This window comes from Arvicola amphibius, chromosome 1, assembly GCF_903992535.2.
Source record: "Arvicola amphibius chromosome 1, mArvAmp1.2, whole genome shotgun sequence".
NCBI lineage: Eukaryota > Metazoa > Chordata > Mammalia > Rodentia > Cricetidae > Arvicola > Arvicola amphibius.
This window is the reverse complement of record NC_052047.1, coordinates 150,809,114-150,831,915: the sequence shown is the minus strand read 5'-3', so window position 1 is coordinate 150,831,915 and position 22,802 is coordinate 150,809,114. Positions and strand designations below refer to the sequence as shown.

General features: G+C 52.5%; 3 protein-coding genes across 8 annotated transcripts; 2 read left to right on the top strand and 1 right to left on the bottom strand.

The window, feature by feature from the left end:
• Positions 1-334: 334 nt before the first annotated feature.
• Positions 335-16,696, top strand: Fermt3 (FERM domain containing kindlin 3). Of its 3 annotated transcripts, XM_038326675.1 has the most exons (15): positions 336-526; positions 1,073-1,289; positions 4,164-4,397; positions 4,558-4,677; positions 4,776-4,944; positions 5,057-5,159; positions 11,756-11,863; positions 11,993-12,127; positions 12,228-12,277; positions 12,353-12,477; positions 12,589-12,695; positions 12,820-13,056; positions 13,391-13,515; positions 15,882-16,023; positions 16,142-16,696. In XM_038326675.1, exons 2-15 carry the CDS (start codon positions 1,130-1,132, stop codon positions 16,319-16,321), a joined length of 1,995 nt encoding a protein of 664 aa, XP_038182603.1. In that variant the 5' UTR covers positions 336-526; positions 1,073-1,129; the 3' UTR covers positions 16,322-16,696. The 3 variants fall into 3 exon arrangements, with proteins under 3 accessions (XP_038182594.1, XP_038182584.1, XP_038182603.1); XM_038326666.1 differs by having other exon boundaries at positions 335-526; positions 1,116-1,289; positions 12,228-12,477; XM_038326656.1 differs by having other exon boundaries at positions 335-526; positions 12,228-12,477.
• On the bottom strand, positions 15,491-20,355 carry Trpt1 (tRNA phosphotransferase 1). 4 transcript variants are annotated; one of them, XM_038326719.1, is made up of 9 exons: positions 20,067-20,355; positions 19,273-19,553; positions 19,068-19,136; positions 18,796-18,877; positions 17,535-17,704; positions 17,269-17,443; positions 17,072-17,128; positions 16,884-16,994; positions 15,491-16,775 (listed from the first exon to the last, which is right to left on the bottom strand). In XM_038326719.1, the coding sequence occupies exons 3-9, from the start codon at positions 19,125-19,127 to the stop codon at positions 16,681-16,683; spliced, it is 750 nt and encodes a 249-aa protein (XP_038182647.1). In that variant the 5' UTR covers positions 19,128-19,136; positions 19,273-19,553; positions 20,067-20,355; the 3' UTR covers positions 15,491-16,680. The 4 variants fall into 4 exon arrangements, with proteins under 4 accessions (XP_038182647.1, XP_038182664.1, XP_038182654.1 ...); XM_038326736.1 differs by having other exon boundaries at positions 19,219-20,355; XM_038326726.1 differs by having other exon boundaries at positions 19,068-19,168; positions 19,273-20,355.
• Nudt22 (nudix hydrolase 22) lies at positions 19,491-22,670 on the top strand. The gene is made up of 6 exons (XM_038326687.1): positions 19,491-19,578; positions 19,833-20,326; positions 20,816-20,914; positions 21,962-22,059; positions 22,189-22,282; positions 22,488-22,670. The coding sequence occupies exons 2-6, from the start codon at positions 19,850-19,852 to the stop codon at positions 22,641-22,643; spliced, it is 924 nt and encodes a 307-aa protein (XP_038182615.1). The 5' UTR covers positions 19,491-19,578; positions 19,833-19,849; the 3' UTR covers positions 22,644-22,670.
• The last annotated feature ends 132 nt before the right edge of the window (positions 22,671-22,802 follow it).

The window sequence follows — 22,802 nt, the reverse complement described above, 5'->3', positions numbered from 1 at the left end:
TCACCAGAGCCTCTAAAGGACGGGGTGAGAGGTCCTGATGGGAGTCACATGGAAGTTTCATGAGAGGTAGAGGTTTTGCCTGGGGAGTGGAAGCCCTGACTTGTTGCTGTGTACTCAGGCAGATTCAAGGCTGGTAGGTTTGGAAACATCCTATTTTGGGGTAGGAAAGATTGAAAAGGCTCCCTTGCTCACCATAGGCAGTACCACTCACAGCGGACTGGAGATTCAGCCAGTGGAAGCCAGGGAGGTGGGGTGGAGAGAGCTTTGTGGTATCGCCCCACCTCTGCTCTTCCCTCACTTCCTGTGGTAACAGAAGCAAGGGCCCCATGGAGCCCTTTACGTGTTGGCAGTGTGCTTCCTGTAGCCATCAGCAGCCCGCCCTGGGGAGGGACTAGACTAGCACAGCTTTTGTGATAAGGCCATCCCGGGCTGTCCTGAAGGAGGCAACTGAGCAGGACAAGGCAGCCTCAGGCCAGGGGTGACGGGTGCTCCACACCACCTGCAACTTGAGCCCCTTGCAGGCCAGGTAAGTGCAAAACCCGGAAGGACTCATTTGTCCCCTGCCCTACTGTTCTGCGCTCAGCAGCCACACTTGGTAGCGCCCCAGAGGCTTGTGTGGGCTAGAGTGCTGACCTAGAGCTGTGGGCCAGGACGTTCTGTGGGACATGGGACTTGGCGGAGCTATGAGGAGAGTCAACCTGCTCTCGTGGCCAGCAGATGCTCCTGAGTCAGTGAGGGTTTTTTGTTTTTTTCCTCGAAATGGGTTTCTCTGTGTAACAGCTCTGGCTGTCCTGAAATTTGCTTTGTAGCCTAGGCTGGCCTCGAACTCACAGAAATCTGCCTGCCTCTGCTTCCTGAGTGCTGGGATTAAAGACATGGGTTTTTATTGGGCTTTAGTGTTCCCACCTGTGAGACTTGAACTGGCTGGAGAGTTCCAGGGAACTGTCCCTTCAGCCCAAACAACTATGAGAGTAGAGGGCCTCAGGTTAGCTTGATTCTAGCAGCTCTCTGTCAGTGCCCCCAAGGCCTCCCCACCTCCCCAGTATACCATAGGGCTCCTGCTTATTTGTAGGCACCCCATCAGATCCCAGCGTCTGCTCACCTCGCCTCAACAGAAGCAGCCGCAGCCATGGCGGGAATGAAGACAGCCTCTGGGGACTATATCGACTCATCCTGGGAGCTGCGGGTGTTTGTGGGCGAGGAGGACCCTGAGGCCCAGTCTGTCACCCTCCGAGTCACAGGAGAGTCGCACATTGGTGGGGTGCTTCTGAAGATCGTGGAGGAGATCAGTGAGTCCCCATGACCCCCATGTCCCCAGTTTGGCACACGGTCAGGGCAGTCATGACGGCTATCCTTAGTACTTCTGGGCCATCTCTGCCCTGACATTCATGATAACCTTGTCACAATGACTCAGGCAACAGCTTAATTGTTTGGTTCCAAAGGAGATGTTTCTTCAACTTCCTCTCCCTTCGTCCTTCCTCCCACTCCTGCTGGTTCTGTCCAGTCTTCAAGGGACAGGCAGAACATGGTCCCCTATATACCTTGCCTGTGCTGAGGCCTCAGTTGTATTCTTGAGATCTGAAGGATATCTAGGAGGTTTCTGGGGTCTACTCTCCTACCCTTCCTCCCCAGCAAGCCACTTGGCAGGCTGGTGACTGTGGGTGGAAGGCCCTGCCCCCACAGGAAGTTATGGTAGAGTAGGCTGGTGCGATATCAGTCACCCAGCGTCACCCAGAAGGCCCCATGGGGGCTTCTCATCAACCTTCCTAGTGGAGGATTGTAGGAAAGCCACCGATAGCCAGAGCCGGAAAGCATCCCACACGAGCTCCTGATAGCCTGAGCCAGAATGAACTTGCACTATGTCTGAGGTAGGACAGGGATGGGAGGCAGGCTTTCTAGACCCAACCCATCCCCTACGTGCATTCCAAGACAGGGAACAGAGTGACTGGGCAAAACAAGCCCCAACACCGCCAAATCACAGGGCTAAGGCAAGGGAAGGGAACTGCTGGAGGCAGGGCCCAAAGCGGCTGTGAAAGCAGAAGTGGGGAGCAGAGGGGTGGTCCCTCAGAACTAGATGTCAGATGGAGTTGGAGACTTGATCTGGGCCAAGTCAGAACAGAAGGGCTTGAGAGCCTGGTGGGCCCCAGGCACAGCATGTGAGCCTCAAGAGGGCTGAGCATAGCCTTAGACCTCACCATGAACCTCTGCATCACTTCAGTTCAAGGACCTCAGTCCCCAGCAACAGCAACATTATCCCCACTCCTCCCACTGCCTTCCTGCATGCTGGTGCCAAATGCTGAGAGCTTCCTTGGGGGACCTGACACTAGGAAGAACAGTGTCAGGTGCTTTCCAGAATAGGAAAGACCTGATGTTGATGCCAGGGGCTCAAGGAGCCTTGATGTTAAGGCCTCAAGACAGTAAAGACACCTGGTTAGTGACAAAACACGAAGCTCAGGCAATGCCCCTGAGAGTCCAGGGAGGCCCATTGGCCTCTTGAGGGATTAGGTACTTGCCTTGGAAACGGCACGACCGTGTTAAGGCAGACCTTTACATGGCCCCTTGTTTGCAGCCAGGGAGACCCAAGCAGACCATCTAGTCGTCTGGGAGCTGGGCAGGGGCGGGATGATGGCTCCAGAGGCCAGACAGAGAGGACGGAAAAGGTAGATTTAGAAGTGAAATTGATATTAACTCAAGGTTGGACTAGAAGCAAAAGGCATGGTGCTTGAGTGTTGGGAAGAGTCCATGGGAGTTAGATGACCTGGGAAGGAAGGGCTCCTCTGTCCAGTCACAGTAGGCGGCAGCTTGGAAGGCTGGGGCTAGTCCCACCGCACTCAGTTTCCACCACTGGCTGTGGAGCCAGGTGAACAGGAGCCTGGGGTGAAGGAAGCAATGGACGTGCCCATTAGAGTAGAGGGCCATGGCATGCAGATCCCAGCTGAAGACAGCCTGGGCTGAAGTCATAAAACAGGAGATATAGCCAGCCCCCAGAAGAGGGCAGGGCTGAGGAGAGGGAGCAGGTCCAGACTAAACCCCGGGGAAAGTGAGGAACAGGTGGGGAGAACAAAGCCACAGCAACCCCACCCACCGAGATGGTGGGGCTGATCTAATCGGAGCTCACCAAAGCCAGCTGGACTGGGACTGAAAAAGCACGGGATAAAACCGGACTCCCTGAACATGGCGGACAATGAGGGCTGCTGAGAAGCTAAGGACAATGGCACTGGATTTGGCTCCAACTACACATTCTGGCTTTGGGGGGCGGGGGCCTAGCCTGATTGGATGCTCACCTTCCTAGACCTGGATGGAGGTGGGGGGGGGAGGAACTTGGACTTCCCTCAGGGCAGGGAACCCTTACAGGACAGGAGAGGGAGGGGGAGTGGACGGGTGAGGGGGAGGTGAATGGGAGGCGGGGAGGAGGCAGAAATTTTTAATAATATAAAAAAATAAAGCTATCAAACATTAAAAAAAGCCACAGCAAAGGCTGCTGGGCATAAGGCAGTCCCAGCCCTAGGGAATTTGCAGCCTACACAGCAAAACCCTGCCCCAAGTTTAAAAACTAAAAGCAAAAGGCAGATTGGAGAGGAAGTGGGAGCAGAGCGAAGGCCTCTGGAGGGGAGCTCAGAGTCCTAAGGAGCCAGGCAGAGAAGCTTCTCCAGGACTTGGCAGCTCTGGTGACAGTGGGGAGGCAGGTCAGGAGCTGGCGTGAGTCCAGGATGGGACAGGGGTCAAAACTCACTGGCAGAAGCCAGGCGGTGGTGGCGCACGCCTTTAATCCCAGCACTCAGGAGGCAGAGGCAGGCAGATCTCTAAGGTTTACAGAGCAAGTTCCAAAGCAGTCAAGGCTACACAGAGAAACCCTGTCTCAAACAAAAAACAAGAATATATAAATAGAAAGGGCACTGAGCCAAGCATCCCAGAAGATACATAGGCTGTAAGGCATCAATCAACTCAATGGTGTATGAGATTGGGGTACCCATATTCTGGGTTGGGGGTTCCCCTGGGAAGTGATGTAACAGCTGAACCCAGAAGGGGTCAGCTATCAACCATTCCACCATCACTTTGGAGCCAGCCCAATCTGGCTCACCTGTGGCTTTGGTGCTGGGGCAGAAATGAATAAGATTTGGCATGGCCTTTGAAAGCCAATGGACACCCCTGGGTCCTCACAGATCGCAAGCAGGACTGGTCTGACCATGCCATTTGGTGGGAGCAGAAGAAACAGTGGCTGCTGCAGACACACTGGACACTGGACAAGTATGGGATCCTGGCAGATGCCCGCCTTTTCTTTGGGCCACAGCACCGACCCGTCATCCTGCGACTACCCAACCGTCGTGTGCTGCGTCTGCGTGCCAGCTTCTCCAAGCCCCTCTTCCAGGCTGTAGCTGCCATCTGCCGCCTCCTCAGTGAGTAGCTGTGGCCCCTTTCGTTTCCCAGGCCAAAGCGCATAAGCTTGTTCTTGCCAGAGCCTCTCCCCCAGCCTCCCAAAGGGCTGGGACTTCCCCGGGGTGTCTATGTGGGAAGGTAGGGAGGTGACCCTTGGTGCTGAGCCCTTACTCCCTTCAGGTATCAGGCACCCCGAGGAGCTGTCCCTGCTTCGCGCTCCAGAAAAGAAGGAGAAGAAGAAGAAGGAGAAGGAGCCTGAGGAGGAGGTGCATGACCTGACCAAGGTTGTCCTAGCTGGGGGTGAGTGAGCATGGCCAGCATGGGCTGGGGCCAGGACAGAGTGAAGCCTGGGAGGCCAGGACTAGGCCAGGCCTGACTGACTCCTGCCCGCACCGCAGGTGTGGCACCCACCTTATTCCGAGGCATGCCAGCACACTTCTCGGACAGTGCCCAGACTGAGGCTTGTTACCACATGCTGAGCCGGCCACAGCCACCACCTGACCCTCTCCTCCTCCAGCGCCTGCCGAGGCCCAGCTCCCTGTCTGACAAGACCCAGCTCCACAGCAGGTGCATGACCAACACCCAGACCACCCTGCCCAGGGCCTAGCTCATCTACCCTCTGCTCCCTGCTTTCTGGCCCTTCTTGTCTGTGCCCTGACTCTGCCTCTGTTACACCCAGGTGGCTGGATTCCTCACGGTGCCTCATGCAGCAAGGTGTCAAGGCCGGGGACGTGCTTTGGCTGCGATTTAAGTACTATAGCTTCTTTGACCTGGATCCCAAGGTGAGCTGGGTTCTGGAATAAGAAGTCTATCTCTGGGGAGTTAGCCACTGTAGGTATTGGTTTGTCTGATCACACATGTTCATCTGTGCCTCTACGCATCGATCCTACCAATGCGCTAGGGGCCTCCGATGCTAAGGCAGATGGAAACAAATCTTAGCGCTGGTTTCTTTAGGACCTGCCTTCTGGGAGCTCATGGCAGAGATCCGTGCAGAGAGTGGTGGATGCTGGGGAGTATGAGTCTCTGGTGGGGAAGTTCTGAGCTGTGCATAGGGAGGCCACCTGAGCCTGCAGGGCCTGGGAGGTGGAGAAGGAGCTTTGCAGGGTGGCCTCGGTGTGCCCCACTCTTAGCCCTCCATGCCTGTTTCTTCTCTGTAACAGTGTAGTCTAGCCCTCTGTCTCCACCAACTGCCCAGGCCCACAGGCTGCTCTTCCTACCCTTGCCTTTCACGGCAAACGTGTGCATGGTGTTCTACAGAGCACTTGGTTTTAAGCTGTCCACAGAGTCCCTCCAAGTTCTCTCCTGAGCCAAGCTTCCTGCTGTCTTCTACCCACATCTGCACACAAGAGGACACCTGCTGCCTCCATGCAGCCTGCCCCATGTTTCCATCCCACCTACACACACATACACACACACACACACCGTAATAAGGATTAGACCTAGGGCTTTTTGTTTGGTTGGTTTTTTGTTTTGTTTCATTTTGTTTTTGTTTTTGTTTTGCAAATGCTAGACAAATGCTTAACTACTGAGCCACTATCCCAGGCCGTTTGGAATTATTTTATTTTTTGTATGGGTGTTTTCTCTGCATGTATGTCTGTATAGCACATGTGCCTGGTACCAACAGAGACCAGAAGAGGATATCAGATCCCTGGAACTGGAACTACAGAGAGTTATGAGCCACCATGTGGGTGCTGGAAACTGAACCTGGAAGAATAGTCAATAATCTTAACCACTGAGCTGTCTCCAACCTTGAACTTTTATTATTTATTTATTTTTAATTTGAGGCAGAGTCTTGCTTAGTTATCTAAGTTGTGGAACCTGGCCTTGAACTCACTCTATAGCCCAGTCAGGCCTTGAATTCTCAGTCTTCCTGCCTCAGCACCTTCAGTGACTAGGATTACAGGCTTGCATCTTACTTGCTCATTTATGGCAGGGACATAGCCAATGCCCCTTCCTCTGGAATTATCTTTCTCTCACAGCTCCCGTATCCCAGGGGCTAAGGGTGTGTCTCTCTCCTTGTAGCTGTACCCAGGCTCTGTGCCTTCTATTTCTCCTCTTCCTCAGCTGCCCCCTGTGTGCACATGAGGCCAGAGGTCATTGTCAGGTGTCTTCTGTCATTGTCTCTCACAGAACCCAGAACTCACTGATTCAGCTATGCCAGCTAGCTAGCGAAACCCAAGGTTCTGCCTGTCTCTGCCTGGAGTGCTGGTATTATAGCCTGTTTATATGGGTGGTGGGGATATGAACTTGGGTGTGTTTTTTTTTTTTTTGCTTGCACATGAAATATTCTACAACTGAGCTGTCTCTCCAGCCCCTTCTTCTTTTTAAAATCATGTTTATCTATTGTATGTGTGTATGTCTGTGCATATGAGAGAGAGAGAGACAGAGAGAGAGAGAGAAAGAGAGAGAGAGAGAGAAAGAGAGAGAGAGTTCCTGTGTGCCACCGTATATGTGTGGAGGAGGTCAGGGGGCAGCTTGCAGAAGTGGGTTCTCTCCTTCCACCATGTGAAGTCCCATGGTTCAAACTCAGGTTGTCAGGTTTGGCATCAGGTGCCTTCACCCACTGAGATATTTTGCTGGTCTTTTTAAACAATTGAATTTTAGGGCTGGAGAGATGACTCAGAGGTTAAGAGCACTGGCTGCTCTTCCAGAGGTCCTGAGTTCAACTCCCAGCAACCACATGGTGGTTCACAATCATCTATACTGAGATCTGGTGCCCTCTTCTGGCATGTAGGCAGAGCCCTGTATACATAATAAATAAAATCTTTAAAAAACATAGCAAAAAAAAATCCCAAAAAAACCCTGAATTTTAGCCCAGTGGAGGTGGTGCACATCTTTAGTCCCAGCACTCAGGAGGCAGAGGCAGACAGATCTCTGTGAGTTCAAGGCCAGCCTAGTCTACAGGACAGCCAGGACTACACAAAGAAACCGTATCTTAAAACACCCCCCCCCAAAAAAAAGACAGAAAGAAAAAACTGGTGTCATTTTGTAGCTCAGGGGCAACCCTACTCTACTGACTCTGAGTCATTTGTAAAACAGTTCTTTATTTAATTGTTTGTGTTGGTTTTGTTCCCTGGTGCTGAGGTAAACCCTGACAAAAACCACTCCACAAAGGAATGGTTATTTTAGTCACAACTCAAGCACAGCACCTCATGACAGGGACGAAGGCCGGCTGGACTCTGCCCACCACATGCCAGCTCCCTTTCTCCACTCACAAAGCCCAGGCTCTCCTGCCCAGGCATGGCTCCCCACCTTGCTGTGGGTGGGTCTTCCCACATGAGGTAACTTAAGATAACCCCACACATGCCCAGCGGCCCATCTCTAGCATGGTCTATTTAACAACACTGACCTGGCACAGTATTATAAAATCTTGTTTACGGGGCTAAGGATGAACCCAGAGGTACCTGCCTAGCCTGTTCAAGACTGAGGGGATCTACAGCCCTGCAAACAGATAAAATGCAAAAATCCTTGATTAGAGTTAAGGCTCTGGGAAGCCAGCCTGACCCCTGTGGAAGTTTGCTATTCAGCTCAGTAAGGCCCAGCCACAGCTGCAGTGGCCTTGTGCAGGCCACTGTCCGATGAGGACGCACCCCAGCCTCCTACCACCTTCCTATGAACCCTGCTGCCTGTCACTGCTCCTCCTCCTCCCCAGCCTCTGCTAAGCCTCCAGCTCCATCTACTCCTGCCTCCCAGTGACTGGGATGCCCTGATCCTGCACCACACCTCCCCTGCCGGGAGAGCGGGTGGCGCTGTGCAGTCTGTCCCACTGGGGACTGGACCACAGTTGCTCTAGCAAGTTCTTGGCACTTGCAGCAAAACCATTCTCCACCCCACTCTGTTCTCTAGGAAAGGTAGATTTTAACAATGTTGTTTTTATTTTCGTCCTTGCTTTCTTTTTTATTTGTTTTGTTTTTATTTCATGCGCATTGGTGTTTTGCCTGCATGTATGTCTAGGTGGATGTTAGGTCCCCTGGAGAGTCTCACTTTATTCCCCAGGCTAGTCTTGAACTTGGTTTCCTGGCTAGCTAGGACTTGTGTGTGCTCCTGAGCCCAGAGCCCTGCTCTGTGACCTTGCATTTGCGCACAGCTATTGGCTCTCAGAAGATGAAGACTCAGCTGTCTCACCCTCTCCCTTTCCCTCCCCTCCCACACGGCACATACATTTCTCTGAGTCTTACTAATCTACTGGTGTTTATGGTGTTTGGTACAAACAACGTGGCTATGACTACAAACGGTAGCCATAAACAGTGTTCTTAGCAGAGCCCAGAATAGCTGTGTTCATATTTCCTTTCATGGTCAAATTCTTTGGAGCTGATAGGTGACATACATGATGTCATGGGTTGAACCCGGGCCTGCAGGGCCGGACTCCTCCACTGCTGAGATCTGCCTACCCAGAGTTAACTGTCCATATGATGAGAGGTGCTGCTAAGGACTGCCTGGATTCCCCGCACTGACTTGCACAGGCCCCTTAGCCCAGCCCCCACCACAACCACGGTACCCACCACATACCACTTTCAGAGCAGCAGGTGAGCAAAGCCAGGCCTGGCGGTGTAATTCCGGCAGCTTGAGAGGCTGAAGCAGGAAGGTGGGCAGTTCAGGCCTGTCCTAGCTGCATGATGAACTCAAGGTCAGCCTGGGCAATAAAACCCAGTCTCAAATTAGCAAGCAATAATAATAGTAATTACATATATATGTGTGTGTGTGTGTGTGTGTGTGTGTGTGTGTGTGTGTGTATCAGTAGGGTCAAACTACTACTTTTTCAATATTTGTGGAAGTGAGGGCTGAAGAAGCACCAAGAAGGGTGAGTGAGGGGTTGACAACCCAGGTTCTAGCCTGGTAAGAGCTTCTTTACTTAACTACTAATGTCCCCTGTATTCTAATCCATCTCTAGGTAACTAACTAGCAATTTCCTACCTGATGTACATATGCACATTCTCTCTCTCTCTCTCTCTCTCTCTCTCTCTCTCTCTCTTTCTCTCTCTCTCTCGTGTGTGTGTCTGTGTGTGTGTGATGGGGGGCTCCCACTTTGTAGGCCTGGCTAATCTATAACTTGCTATGCAGACTAGACTAACTCTGAATTCACAGAAATCCTTCTGCCTCTGCCTCCTGAGTTGGAGTGCTGGGGTTAAAGGAGTGTAGCACCACACGGTGTGGCAAGCATTTAGGAGGCAGAGACAGGAGGGTCTCTGAGTTCTAGGCCAGCCTGGTCTACATGGTGAGTTCCAGGCCAGCCAGGGCTATGTAGAGAGACCCTGTCTCAAAAATAGCAACAAAAACATATGGTCTCACTTTGTACTCCAGGCTGTTCTAGAATTTGCTGTGTAAAGCCAGGTGATGGTGGTGCCCACTTTTAGTCCCAGCACTGAGGAGGCAAAGACAGGTGGATCTCTGAGTTTGTGGTCAGCCTGGTCTACAGAGCAAGTTCCAAGACAGCCAGGGCTACACAGAGAAACCTCAAGAAAAACAAGATATGAGTTCGAGGCCAGCCTGGTCTACAAGAGCTAGTTCCAGGACAGGCTCCAAAAGCCACAGAGAAACTCTGTCTCGAAAAACCAAAAAAAAAAAAAAAAAAAAAAAAAAAAAAAAAAAAAGAAAAGAAAGAAAGGAAAGAAAAACAAGACAAAATAAAACAAAAAAATACAATAAATAAATAAACAGAATTCACTGTGTAGCTGAAACTGGTCTGGATTTTATGATAATCCTTTTGCTACAACTTCCCATATTATGGGATTACAGGGATGAGCCACCACACCCCACTAGAGCCAGTCCCTTCCAAATACCATCAGTCTGTGGTTGGTTGGATCAGGATTTGGAGCCCACAGATCTAAAGCTGAATGTGTAATTCGAAACACTGTGTGCACAGATTCAGAGGAGGAAGAGGTGGGACATAGGGCATGCAGGGGCACCTCAAGTAGACTTCCCCGTGAACAGCTGTGACAGTTTCAGTGGCTGCAACCTCAGTGGCACTTGCTACTTGCTGCTTTTATGATACAGCCACTATGCCAAAAGACTGCCCCATAGCGTCACTGAGATGTGGCTTCTGCTGCAAGCACCCCCAACCTTAGCAGTTTGTTTTTGGCCATCGGGCATGGTGGTTGTACAGCCGCCACCACCTCCAGGTTTTTTTCAGTTTATTTTATTTTATGTTCATTGTTTTGCCTGCATGGATGTCTACGTGAAGGCACCAGATCCCCTAGAACTGGAGTTACAGACAGGTATGAGCTGCCACGTGGATACTGGGAATTGAACCTGGGTTCTCTGGAAGAGCAGTCAGTGTTCTTTATCGGCATCTCTCCAACCTGCTGCATCCAGTTTTAAAACATTTTTGCTGTTCCAGAATATTCTCTGTGCCCATTTTTAGTTTTCTGCCCCTAACACCCCCGCCCCCAGACAACGAGTAGACTGACTCTTCCTGTGATATGACCCACATTCCCCAGTGACTCGGGGACTCTAGCTATTAACCACTTGGCTGGCCTCTCCAGTGCCATTTCTCTTCATATTTTGGGCAGTTCCTGCCCTAAGCTGTCTGTCCTTCCTGGTTTGTGGTCTGCTCTACACACTCTAGATAAGAATATCTGTCAGAGGGCTGGCTCCTGAATCCACTCCTCCACTCGATGGTCTGCCTTTTAATTCTCTTGACAGTTTGATAAGCCATTCTGTTCTGCCTGTGTGTGTGTATGTGTGTGTGTGTGTGTGTGTGAGAGAGAGAGAGAGAGAGAGAGAGAGAGAGAGAGAGAGAGAGAGAGAGAGAGAGAGAGAGAGAGAGACAGTCTTATGTGGCCCGGCCTGATCTCAGTCACAGTTGGTCTTGAACTCCCGGCCCTCCTGCTTCCCACTAAGCTCAGTTTCATGCAGTACTGGGAATGGAACCCAGGGCTTTACTCATTCAAGGCTGCCTCTCCTCTCTCTGCCTTTTTGATACCCTTCCTCTCCGGTCTGGTGGGTGTCAGAGTGTGCACTTCTGCGGGTCTCTGGGAAGCCCTTGACTCTTCCTTTCACTTCTTCCTTTAGTGGTCCACTGTCACCCCGTGGGCCTCTGCTCTGTAGGTCTCTTCCTCAGGGAAGCCTTCCTGGAGTTCTTTCCTGTGGTCTGTACTCTCCTGATGGCTTGAGGGATCTACCCCCCCCCCCCCCCGGAATGCTCTCTTCCTTCTACTCTGGGAGCACTTCATTCAGGAGCTGTCTTCCTCCTTGCTTGCCTACCTTCAGCATGGGGCTCAATAGGGCAGAGGTTTATGGAGAAAGCTGCACCACCTGCCTAGGGTAGGCAGGCCAGCAGGGTAGAGCTGGGGACTTGCTGTCCATGCTGAGCTGAGCCTGAGTATCCAGGACAGGTGCCATCTGACTAGCTGAACCCCCTGAACTCCCGCTGCTCCAGACAGACCCAGTCCGGCTGACCCAGCTGTATGAACAAGCCCGTTGGGACTTGCTGACAGAGGAGATTGACTGCACTGAAGAGGAGATGATGGTGTTCGCTGCCCTGCAGGTGCCTGGGACCCCAGGGTGCTGGGCCACAGGGTAAAAGGCCTTCCAGAAGGGAGTCCATCTCCAACGAAGACCAACATTGGGGTCAGATGGGTTTCAGACTCAGCTCTAACTGACTCTATGTCCCTAGTACCACATCAACAAATTGTCCCTGAGTGGGGATGTGGGGGAGCCGGCCTCTGGGGACCTGGGGTTGGATGACCTGGATGCAGCCCTGAACAACCTGGAGGTGAAGCTGAAGGGGTCGGCACCCTCAGACATGCTGGTGAGGAGGGGCTTGGGCTGGGAATGGGGTTGGGGTCAGGGCCAGGGCCAGGGCCAGGGCCAGGTAGGGGACCCAAGGTTCCCTCTTCTCTCTCCCCCAGGATAGCCTCACCACCATCCCGGAACTCAAGGACCACCTCCGAATCTTCAGGTTAAGTGTGGGGGGAGAGAGGGGATTAAAGGGAAGGCAAGGGGGCCGTGGCTCACAATTTCCTACTCCCTGCAGGCCCCGGAAGCTGACCCTGAAGGGCTACCGCCAGCACTGGGTGGTTTTCAAGGACACCACCCTCTCCTACTACAAGAGCCAGGACGAATCACCCGGGGACCCTATCCAGCAGCTGAATCTCAAGGGTGAGGGAACACTGGCAGCAAAGTTCTCAGCCCTTTCCTCCTAGGGGCAGCTGTGGGTGGTGGGGCTGGCTTTCTTACAGGGGCCTCTTAGCCACCTCCTTCTCCTTGCAGGCTGTGAGGTGGTCCCTGATGTCAATGTCTCTGGCCAGAAGTTCTGTATCAAACTCCTGGTGCCCTCACCGGAGGGCATGAGTGAGATCTACCTGCGCTGCCAGGATGTGAGCAGACTGGACCGAAGGGGGGACAGGAGTGGGAGGAGCAAGGGGCAGGAGGGCTGGAATGGCATTCAGGGTAAGCGTGAACGTGGCCAGAGCTTACTTACCTCCCTCTCTGTCCCTCCAGGAACAGCAGTATGCGCAGTGGATGGCTGCCTGCAGATTGGCCTCCAAGGGCCGTACTATGGCGGACAGCAGCTATGCCAGTGAGGTGCAAGCCATTCTGGCCTTCCTTAGCCTGCAGCGGGCCGGTGGTGGCAGCGGAGGCTCAGGAACCCCCCAGGGCCCTGAAGCCTCTGCCGAGGGCCTTAACCCCTATGGCCTGGTGGCTCCCCGTTTCCAGCGAAAGTTCAAGGCCAAGCAGGTACCAGAGGAAGTGGGGGGTGGGTGTGTGGGAACCACCATGGTGTTTATCTAGTCACCCTTGATCCCTGGACCTTCAACAGAACCTTCTTCCTTAAGGAACCCCTGTGCTTACTTTTTTCTTTTGCTGTGTCCCAGACACCTCTCTGGAAGGTTCCAGGTCTATTGTAGGGCCTGATTCAGTCACATGTGCCTTGGTACCACAATGGCTACCTTCCCCTGCTCCATGTTCAGTGTACTGTGCCCTCAACGGGGCAGGCAGGGAGTTGGGGGGAATCCTAGGGACTTTAGATAAGGGGAGGCCCTAAGAATCCCTTACTATTATGGCCCCTCAGCTCACCCCACGGATCCTGGAAGCTCACCAAAATGTGGCCCAACTCTCGCTGATCGAGGCCCAGCTGCGCTTCATCCAGGCCTGGCAATCCCTGCCCGACTTCGGCATCTCCTATGTGATGGTCAGGTATGACTCCAGCCCTGTAAAGCACCGTCTCTGCCCTCACTTGCTACCAGCTGCTCTGTGCTTACATCCCACATGGGTCCCAGGCACACAATCATGTTGCTCTTTCTTGTTCTCTGTGGTACCTTTCCCTGGGGTTCTGTGTATTCCCCAGTGTGCGCCATCACAGATATCCAAGAGTAGAACTCGTGCCAGATAAGTGGAAGACCCAGTGCATGTCCCAGCTGTGACAGATGTTTCCCTCTCTGGGCCTTGGCCAGCTGTCCCTGGTGTTATAGGGGGAACCCTGAGAACTCAGCCAGCTGTCCCTGGTGTTATAGGGGGAACCCTGAGAACTCAGCCAGCTGTCCCTGGTGTTATAGGAGGAACCCTGAGAACTCAGCCAGCTGTCCCTGGTGTTATAGGGGGAACCTGAGAATTCAGCCAGCTGTCCCTGGTGTTATAGGGGGAACCTTGAGAACTCATCCCCAAGTCTGCAGAGAGATAAATGACATGTGGTTGATGATGATACATACAAGATCATTTCTAGCCGGGTGGTGGTGCACTCTGGAGGTAGAGGTGGGCGGATCTCTGTGAGTTCAAGGCCAGCCTGGTCTACAAGAGCTAGTTCCAGGACAGGCTCCAAAGCTACAGAGAAACCCTGTCTTGAAACAAATCAAAACAAAACAAAACAAGAAACAAGATCGTTACTTAGAGGCATGAACTATTCCTAATGTTGCCAAATGATATTATGATGCCTGCATCTTGTATGCGTTAGTGTATGTGGGGGTGACCTCAGGTGTTATCTTGTTTATTTTTACTTTTTTGCGGAGGTAGGGGGGTATTCTCAAGGCAGGGTTTCCTTGTGTAGCCCTGGCTGTCCTGGAACTTGCTCTGTAACCGAGGCTGAAACTCACGGAGATCCACCTGCCTCTGCTTCCTGAGTACCTTACATTTTTTAAAATTTAAGTATTTTTTCCAGGCCAGTAGTGGCACACACCTTTAATCTCAGCACTCAGGTGGTAAAGGCAGGCAGGTCTCTGTGAGTTCTAGGCCAGCCTGGTCTACAGAGTGAGTTCCAGGACAGCCAGTACCACATAGAAAAAGAAAAAAGAGAAAGAAAAAAGAATTAGTTTTTCATGTATGAATATACATGAAAGCATACAGTGCTCAGTGCCCAGAGGCCAGAAGAGGAACCAGATGCCCTGGAACTGGAGTTAAGAGCCTCTATGTGGTACTGGGAACCAAACCTGGGTCTTCTGCAAGCACTGTGTTAGCAGCTGAGCCATCTCTCCAGCCCCTCTATCTCACATTTTCAACTTATTTATTTTGTGCATGTATACATGTGGAGGTCAGAGAACAGCTTACAGGACCTGATTTTCTCCTTCCACCATGTGGGTCCTGGGGATAAACTCAAGTCGTCAGGCTTCAAGGGGGCCGAACCCTCTTGCTGGCCCTATTTTTTTCTTTTTTGGTGTTTCGAGACAGGGTTTCTCTGTAGCTTTGAAGCCTGCCCTGGAACTACAAGATTAAAGGCGTGCGCCACCACCACCCAGCCAAAGTGACACTCTTAAATAAATAAATGTGGGTTTAGGAAATGGTTTAATGTGTAAAAACAGTAGTCACACAAGCCTGATGCCCCTATTTTTTCTTAATGTTTTCATTTTAAATCTCTGAGTGTGTCCGTACACATGCTGTGGCCACTACGTACGGCTCAGAGAATAGCCTCTCAGTGCATCTTTACCGTCCACCTTGCTGAGACAAGAGGTCTTACTCATCACTGTGTTCCAGGCTACCTGGTCTCAGGCTGTCCAGAGACTTTCCCACCTCTACCTAACTTGCTGTAGGCACACTGCAGATGCATTAGATTTACAAGGGGTCTATGTTCTCACGCATGTGTGGCAAGAGCTTTATCCACTGAGCAGTCTCTCCCAGCCTGTCTTGTTCGAGGGACCACAAGCATGCACTACCAGTTCTGGGAATCAACCTCAGGTCTTCATACTTGCAAGGAAGGTACTTTATTGAATGAAAAATCTTCTCAGTCCCCTACACACCTCCCTCATCCCCTACCCACACATGTGAGTGCATGTGCACACACACACGCACACACACACTGGTTTTTGAGACTGAGCTTCATCCACCACATGCCAATCTTGATTGAATTCCTGCATCCACCCCCTTGCTGGGATGGCAGACATGCTGCACCAGCCTGGCCAACCTGAGACCTTGAATAATCCCATTTTCCAGAGTAGGAGCTTAAGGCTAGGAAAAACTGGGGCGGGTGAGGCTGTGCTCTACACTGAGGGTTCTGGAGCAGCGCACACACGGGGTAGGCTCCAGGGCCAGACGCGGTGTAGCTGCCACTCATATTTCTCCACCCTGGGAATAAGGTTCAAGGGCAGCAGGAAAGATGAGATCTTGGGCATTGCCAACAACCGACTGATCCGCATTGACCTGGCCGTGGGCGATGTGGTCAAGACTTGGCGCTTCAGCAACATGCGTCAGTGGAATGTCAACTGGGACATTCGGCAGGTAGGCCCCAAGGGAGGGCGGGGCCAGGGCCAGGCGGCTAGAGCAGACCCAACTAGGGCAGAGCAGAAGCTGCCACTTGTTGCCCCTGCCCACTGGACCTGTGACCACCCGCCTACAGGTGGCCATTGAATTTGATGAGCACATCAATGTGGCCTTCAGCTGTGTGTCCGCCAGCTGCCGTATCGTGCACGAGTACATCGGGGGCTACATTTTCCTGTCTACTCGAGAGCGGGCTCGCGGGGAGGAGCTGGACGAGGACCTATTCCTGCAGCTTACGGGTGGCCATGAGGCCTTCTGAGGGCAGCCAGGCTGCCCCTGCTCCACTTAGCGCCTCCAGGGATCCTCACAAGCCCGCATGCTCCTGAACTCACTGCTCCACCACGCCACACACGCACCTGCTGTTGCCGGCAGGCCAAGGCCCTTGGATGGGGTAGATGCTGCCACCACCCAGCCTAGGGATGGTAGGCTCTGAGCCACACAGTGCCCCTCCTCTTGCCCTGTTGGCAGAAGCTCACACCCATACCTATATGTAGTCCCGAAGCACGTGAGGAGGTCCAGATATGGATAAGGAACAAGGAATCATTCTTTCAAACTGGATTTTCTTTCTGTGACTGTTTTCAGAGTCATTTTGTTTTTGTTTTTTAATAAATAAATATTTTATTGTTGGATCTTTCTTCTTCCTCCTCTGGAGCTGTGCTTGGGGCCATTCTGATGTTCTGCTTCTTTATCACCAGCCAAGGGGAGAGGCTTTCCTGAGGTAGACACAACATTTGCTAAGAAAGGAACACCTAAATCAGCCTATGGGAGGGCAGAAGGGCACAGGCTTCAGGACCCAGGGTAGATGGCAATCTGGCACTCACGGGTAGGCCGCAGCTGCAAGGCCTCCTTGAAGTACTTGGGAAGCAGGAAGCCGTCAGCATCCCCTGGAGTCAGGATCACGCCGTTGGCAGAGCGGAAGAAGGGGATTCCATCTGCTCACAGAGGTAGGGATGTGACTGGTGCCCCTCTCTGACAGATTTGGGAGAGTTGCAAGAGGGTCCACACTTACCTGCCAGGGCTAGGGGTCCATCGATGAACACCGCCACTTCACAATGTGGGCGCATGCCTGCAGGGACATCTAGACTGGAGCCGGGGCATTTGGGCAGAATGGGGCTCTAGGGTGGGGTAGGGATATACTGCTCCATGCAAGTCTGAGTGGTGGTCTCACACAAAGGAAGCTGTGACCTTTGTGGGGGTGACACTTACCACTGATGACACCAGGGTCCCCAGGCAATCCTGAGGCCAAGTGGATGTGCGCCCTTCCTTGGCACGACAAGCCCTTCAGTAGAATAGATGGCCAGTGCCTCCAGAATGTGCCATGGACTAGCATCAAAGGCAGGGCTTGTGCTGTCTCCAGGGGCATCAGCTCCAGCTCAGGTACCTGGGAATGAATGTGTGAATGGGCAGCAGTGAGACCTTCATCAACTGGGGTCCCAGCTGGCTCTCCCTCCCACTTGCCCCTTGTCACCCACTTGTAGGGAGTGGCCCTGATTGGCCCTGATGAGAGGGCCAGTGCTGGGCTCGCCTGGCTGCAGGGCAAACCGCTGCTTTCCGTTGGTATCCACCACGTGCTGCACATCCTCAATTGAGAAGCTGTGGAACTGGGGCAGCTGCAGAAGGGATCGCAGGGGTACAAAGCCATCTGCAGGGTGGGGGTGTGCTCAGGAGCCAGGGCTGTGCTTAACAAGGGAGCCACAGGCAGCAGGAGCAAAGGCTAGGCCTGGGAGGTCACATGACCTCCCATTGTGTGCTCTGCAGGAAGGCTTCCCTTTCTGGGCCTCATTTTGTTTTTTCGGTGCTGGGTTGAAACAGCCTTGCACCTGCTAGGCAAGCACTCTGCTAAGAAGACACATTTCTTCTATCCGAAGCCTCTGTTTTCTTAACTTATATAGGAAGGCGAACAGCTTCATGGTGGGCACAGTGGTACATGCCTATAAGCCCAGCACTTGGGAGATACTGACAGAAGAATCACACATTCAAGGCGTTTTGAAGCTAGCTTAGGTTACATGACCCCTTGTCCTTAAGAGGACTGGCTGTTCTTCCAAAGGAAGTCTGATTCCCAGCACTCACATGGCAGCTCCCAACCATCTGAACTCTAGTTCCGGGGGGTCCAATGCCCTCTTCTGGCCTCCACAAGCACCAGACATGCATGTAATGCAGACATACATGCACACGGGCAAAACATTCATACACATACAGAATTTAAAACAACAAAAAAAAAACACTTAAAAATATATCTGCAGGGCTGGAGAGATGGCTCAGTGGTTAAGAGCACTGCCTGTTCTTCCAAAGGTCCTGAGTTCAGTTCCTAGCAACCACATGGTGGCTCACAACCATCTGTAATGAGATCTGGTGCCCTTTTCTGGCCTGCAGCAGACATAATACTGTATACATAATAAATAAATCTTTAAAAAATATATATGCTTCATAGTAATATAGTAAGCACTAAGTAGTTGACCCAGAGTAGCCATCCAATAAACATCAGTTGCCTCAGTATACCCCCCTGCCTGTATAGGGCCACTTGGCTGAAAAACACATCATGAGGCCCAGCCTAGGCAGGGGCTTCTCTTCTAGAGGCCATGGAAGGGGTTCTGGGCCTTGTTTCTCCTATACATTCGGAGAGCGTGTGTATTCTGTGTTCCTACTGGGGCCGTGTTAAGAGTTGAAGAAGCGAGGTTCCAGTTGCTCTCTGAGCTCCTGCTTTTCCTCCCATCTTCCACCGTGCTCACTTACCAGCTCGCATGGGAAGTCCCAGCTTCAAGGCTCCGTGGCGTAGGACATAGGACAGAGCCTTAGACAACTGCACATCTCGGTCCTGAAAGAGTCCCGTGGTGGATTTCTGGGTTTCAGTAACTAGCCCTGAGCCCTACTACAAAGGTAGACCAGAACATCTCCAGTGGTCTCTGAGACCATTGGTCCTGCGGTCTTCCCACCAAGAAGCCAAGGCTCCGAGGGTCCCCTCCCCTGTCCAGCTACCGTGGGGGTGAGGGTGGAAAGGTGCACACCTGTTCCCGGGGTCTATGGGTCCTTCTACCTTCCTGCCTCCTTCCTCCAGGGGCGTTCATGGCCAAGATCTGTAGAGAGCACAGACGTGTGGTCACTCTGCCTATAAAGTCACAAAAGCTCAGAATGAGAGAACCACATTGCTCATCCCACCCTGGAACCTCTGGTCCACACAAGGAAATTTGAGGCCCAGCTGATGAGACTTGCCCAGGGTCACAATGACAGCCACGAGGCCCGAGGGATCTGGATCGAACCCCGCTCTCCGGAATCGGAAGGCGGATCTGCCGTCCGGGTCTCGGGACTGGAGTGCGGACAGACGCCAAGGTGAGCGGGATCAGAAGCGCTCAGCTGCGGAGGGCGGGTCGCGTGACACGGACTGGCTAATGGGAAGCCGCGAAGGAAAGGGGCGGGCACTTCCGCTTGAGGGGAAAGAGGTGGAGCTTGGGAACCAAGCCGGCCAGTGAATTCCGAGAGCTTGCTTCCAGACCCTGGGAGTAGATTCAACGTATTCAGGTTGGATGTAGGAGTCCTGGTTTGGGGGCCATGAGCGTTGTAGCTGCTGGGTGGTAGGGATGACCAAAGGTTTTAGGGGTTCGGGGCAGCTGGAGTGTTCATTGGCGCTTGCTAGGCTCATTGCTGGGAGGATACTCGCTGCCCAAGCAAGTCAGGTATCTGCAGAAGAGTTGGGTCATTCTCAGGAGTTCTGTGGAAGAGAGGCTCAGCTCGTTCCCTAGAGTTACAGGATGACCATCGGTGTTTTTCCCCAGAACGTCCCTGTAAAACCATGGACCCCGAGGTGTCCCTCCTGTTGCTTTGCCCTCTTGGGGGACTGTCCCAGGAGCAAGTAGCAGTAGAGCTAAGCCCAGCTTATGACCGTCGTCCACTGCCTGGAGGAGACAAGACTATTACTGCCATCTGGGAGAGCCGGCTACAGACCCAACCCTGGATCTTTGATGCTCCCAAGTTCCGCCTTCACTCAGCCAAGCTGGCATCCGGCTCACCTGGACCACAGCTGCTCCTGCAGCTGGGTCTAACTTCCTACCGGGACTTCCTGGGCACCAACTGGTCCAGCTCCGCCTCCTGGCTGCGGCAGCAGGGAGCTACAGATTGGGGTGACAAGCAAGCCTATCTGGCAGACCCACTGGGGGTGGGTGCCGCATTGGTCACAGCTGATGACTTTCTTGTCTTCCTGCGCCGCTCTCAGCAGGTAGCCGAGGCACCTGGGCTGGTGGACGTGCCTGGTGGGCACCCTGAACCTCAGGTAAAATGACTGACTGAATAGAAGGGTGCAAAGTCCAAGCTCCTAGTTCTGGTTTCATTTTCTCTTAAAGGGAAAAGCGGACCGGCATTTTGTAGCCTGCAGCCTCCCATGCTGCATGGCCTGCTTGAGGGCTGTCCAGGAGAAACTGGGTCTAGAGGAGCATAGCCCATGACTCTTACCAGTACTGAGAGGAGACAGGGTGCACACTGCGCAATTCAGGACACCCAGCTATAGATCTAAGCTGAAACAGACCTATGGAAGCTAGGGAACATGGGAGGAGAGACCGAAAGGGAGATGTCATTTCTCACCCAATCCATGTAATCCTTCCTAGCTAGACTTCTGACTGCTTATTTGGAATAGGAGGGCCTGGGTTAGGGGACTGCCAAGACTCCCACACTGAGTCTGCTCTAGATTGTCAATGGAGATTGACAAGAGGAAAAGCAGTGTTGGAATTGGTATAGATGAAGGCTGAGCCTAAACTTTTCACAGGCCCTGTGCCCTGGTGGTAGCCCCCAGCACAAGGACCTCCCTGGGGAACTGGTGGTACGGGAACTCTTCTCCAGTGTCCTACAGGAGATCTGTGATGAGGTGAGTGACAGGGGCCCCAGATAAGATGGGCATGAATGAAGGGGTAGAATTTGCTAGAAACTCGCAGGCCTGGGCTGGAGTGAGGGTCTGCATGAGCCTCGCTGGCACTGAGAAAGAGCATGGCCTTAATGCCGTGGCCATGATTCTTTGGTCCTCAGAGTCTTTCCTATAGTAGAAACAGAGAAAAATGTATAGTCTAGTCTGTTCCTATATTTGCTGAAAAAATGTGAGAGTCTCAACTTCATTTGAGTAAAACGTCTCTGAGGCTGGGTGGTGGTGCACGCCTTTAATCCCAGCACTTGGGAGGCAGAGGCAGGTGGATCTCTGTTAGAGACCAGCCTGTTCTAGGACAGGCTCCAAAGCTAGACAGAGAAACCCTGTCTTGAAAAAAACAACAACAAAACAAACAAACAAAGGACTTCCCTGGCCAATTTGTCCCGTTTCTCATCTGTGAAATGAACGTACCCAGAGCCTGTATTTTGTTTAATGGGACACATTGCTAGCAAAACAAAAGTGCCAAGGGTCACGGGCCATTGAGGATTGGGGATGAGCTGGTAAACTGTTTGCCTAGCATAGTGGCTCTCAACCTTGCTAATACTGCGACCCTTAATACAGTTCCTCATGTGGTGGTAACCCCAACAATAAGATTATTTTCATTACTACTTCATAACTGTAATTTTGTTACTGTTAGGAACCATGATATAAATATCTGTGTTTTCCAGTGGTCTTAGGTGACCTATGTGAAAGGGTCATTCAACTTCCTCAGGGGCTGCGACCCACAGGTTGAGAAACACTGACTTAGCATGTACAAGGCCTGGGGTTTCATCTTCAGTACCGTGTGATATAGGTACAGTGATACACACATACCTGTAGTCCCAGCACTCAGGAGATGAAGGCAGAGGATCAGAAATTCAGGGTCATCTTTGCTAGCCTGGGCTACATGAAGCCCTCTCTCAACAAAGACAAATACACAGAACACCAAACCAACCAACCAACAATAAAACAGGCCATTGAGAGGTCAGCCTGACAGGGGACTCCCTGCCACAGGTGAACCTGCCACTGCACACGCTGAGCCAGCCACTGTTACTGGGCATCGCTTGCAATGAGACCAGCGCGGGCAGAGCCAGTGCAGAGTTCTATGTCCAGTGAGTGCTCTGGGGTGCAGGATCCGGGGTGAGGTGGGTGGGGAAGGAGCGGGTTTGAGGCAACTGGAGTTCTGCAAGGTTCCTATAAGGTCTGGACACAAACCAAGTCACTCCCATATTCTTGCCTAGGTGCAGCCTAACTTCAGAGGAGGTCAGGCGTTATTACATGAATGGGGGACCTGAGGCCCACGAGTCTACAGGAATCATATTCGTGGAGACACAGGTGTGGAGTTGAGGCCTTCAAGGGGTCTGGTGATAGGGGGGGAGGATACCTGAGGCAGAGATCTCCAAGGGGCACAAGGCTTAGCTCCTACCTAAGGGAAAAGTCCAGAACAGGGACAGTAGAGGCGTACTGAGGTTCTGCAACTCCGGACACAGCCCCAAGAGAAAGGGAGGCCTGATGTCTGGGTCTTACTGATTTCTCACAGAGGGTACAGAGACTGCAGGAAACGGAGATGTGGGCACAACTCTGCCCTTCGGCCAAAGGCGCCATCCTCCTCTACAATCGCCATCCACCTCTACAGTCGGGTGCGGGGAAGTCGTACCCGAGTCACCCTAGCGTCCCAGCCCTATTACAGCGCTGAAGACAATAAAGGACTTTTATTTTTCAATTCCGTTGGCTTCTGCTGTTTCTCTGAAAGTCTGGGATCCTATGGGAGAACCCGGGGTGGGTGAGAGGGACTGACCGCGTGGCAGAAAGGGAGCTAAACAAAAAGCCTCACAGCGCAGCCTCCGTGTGTCCC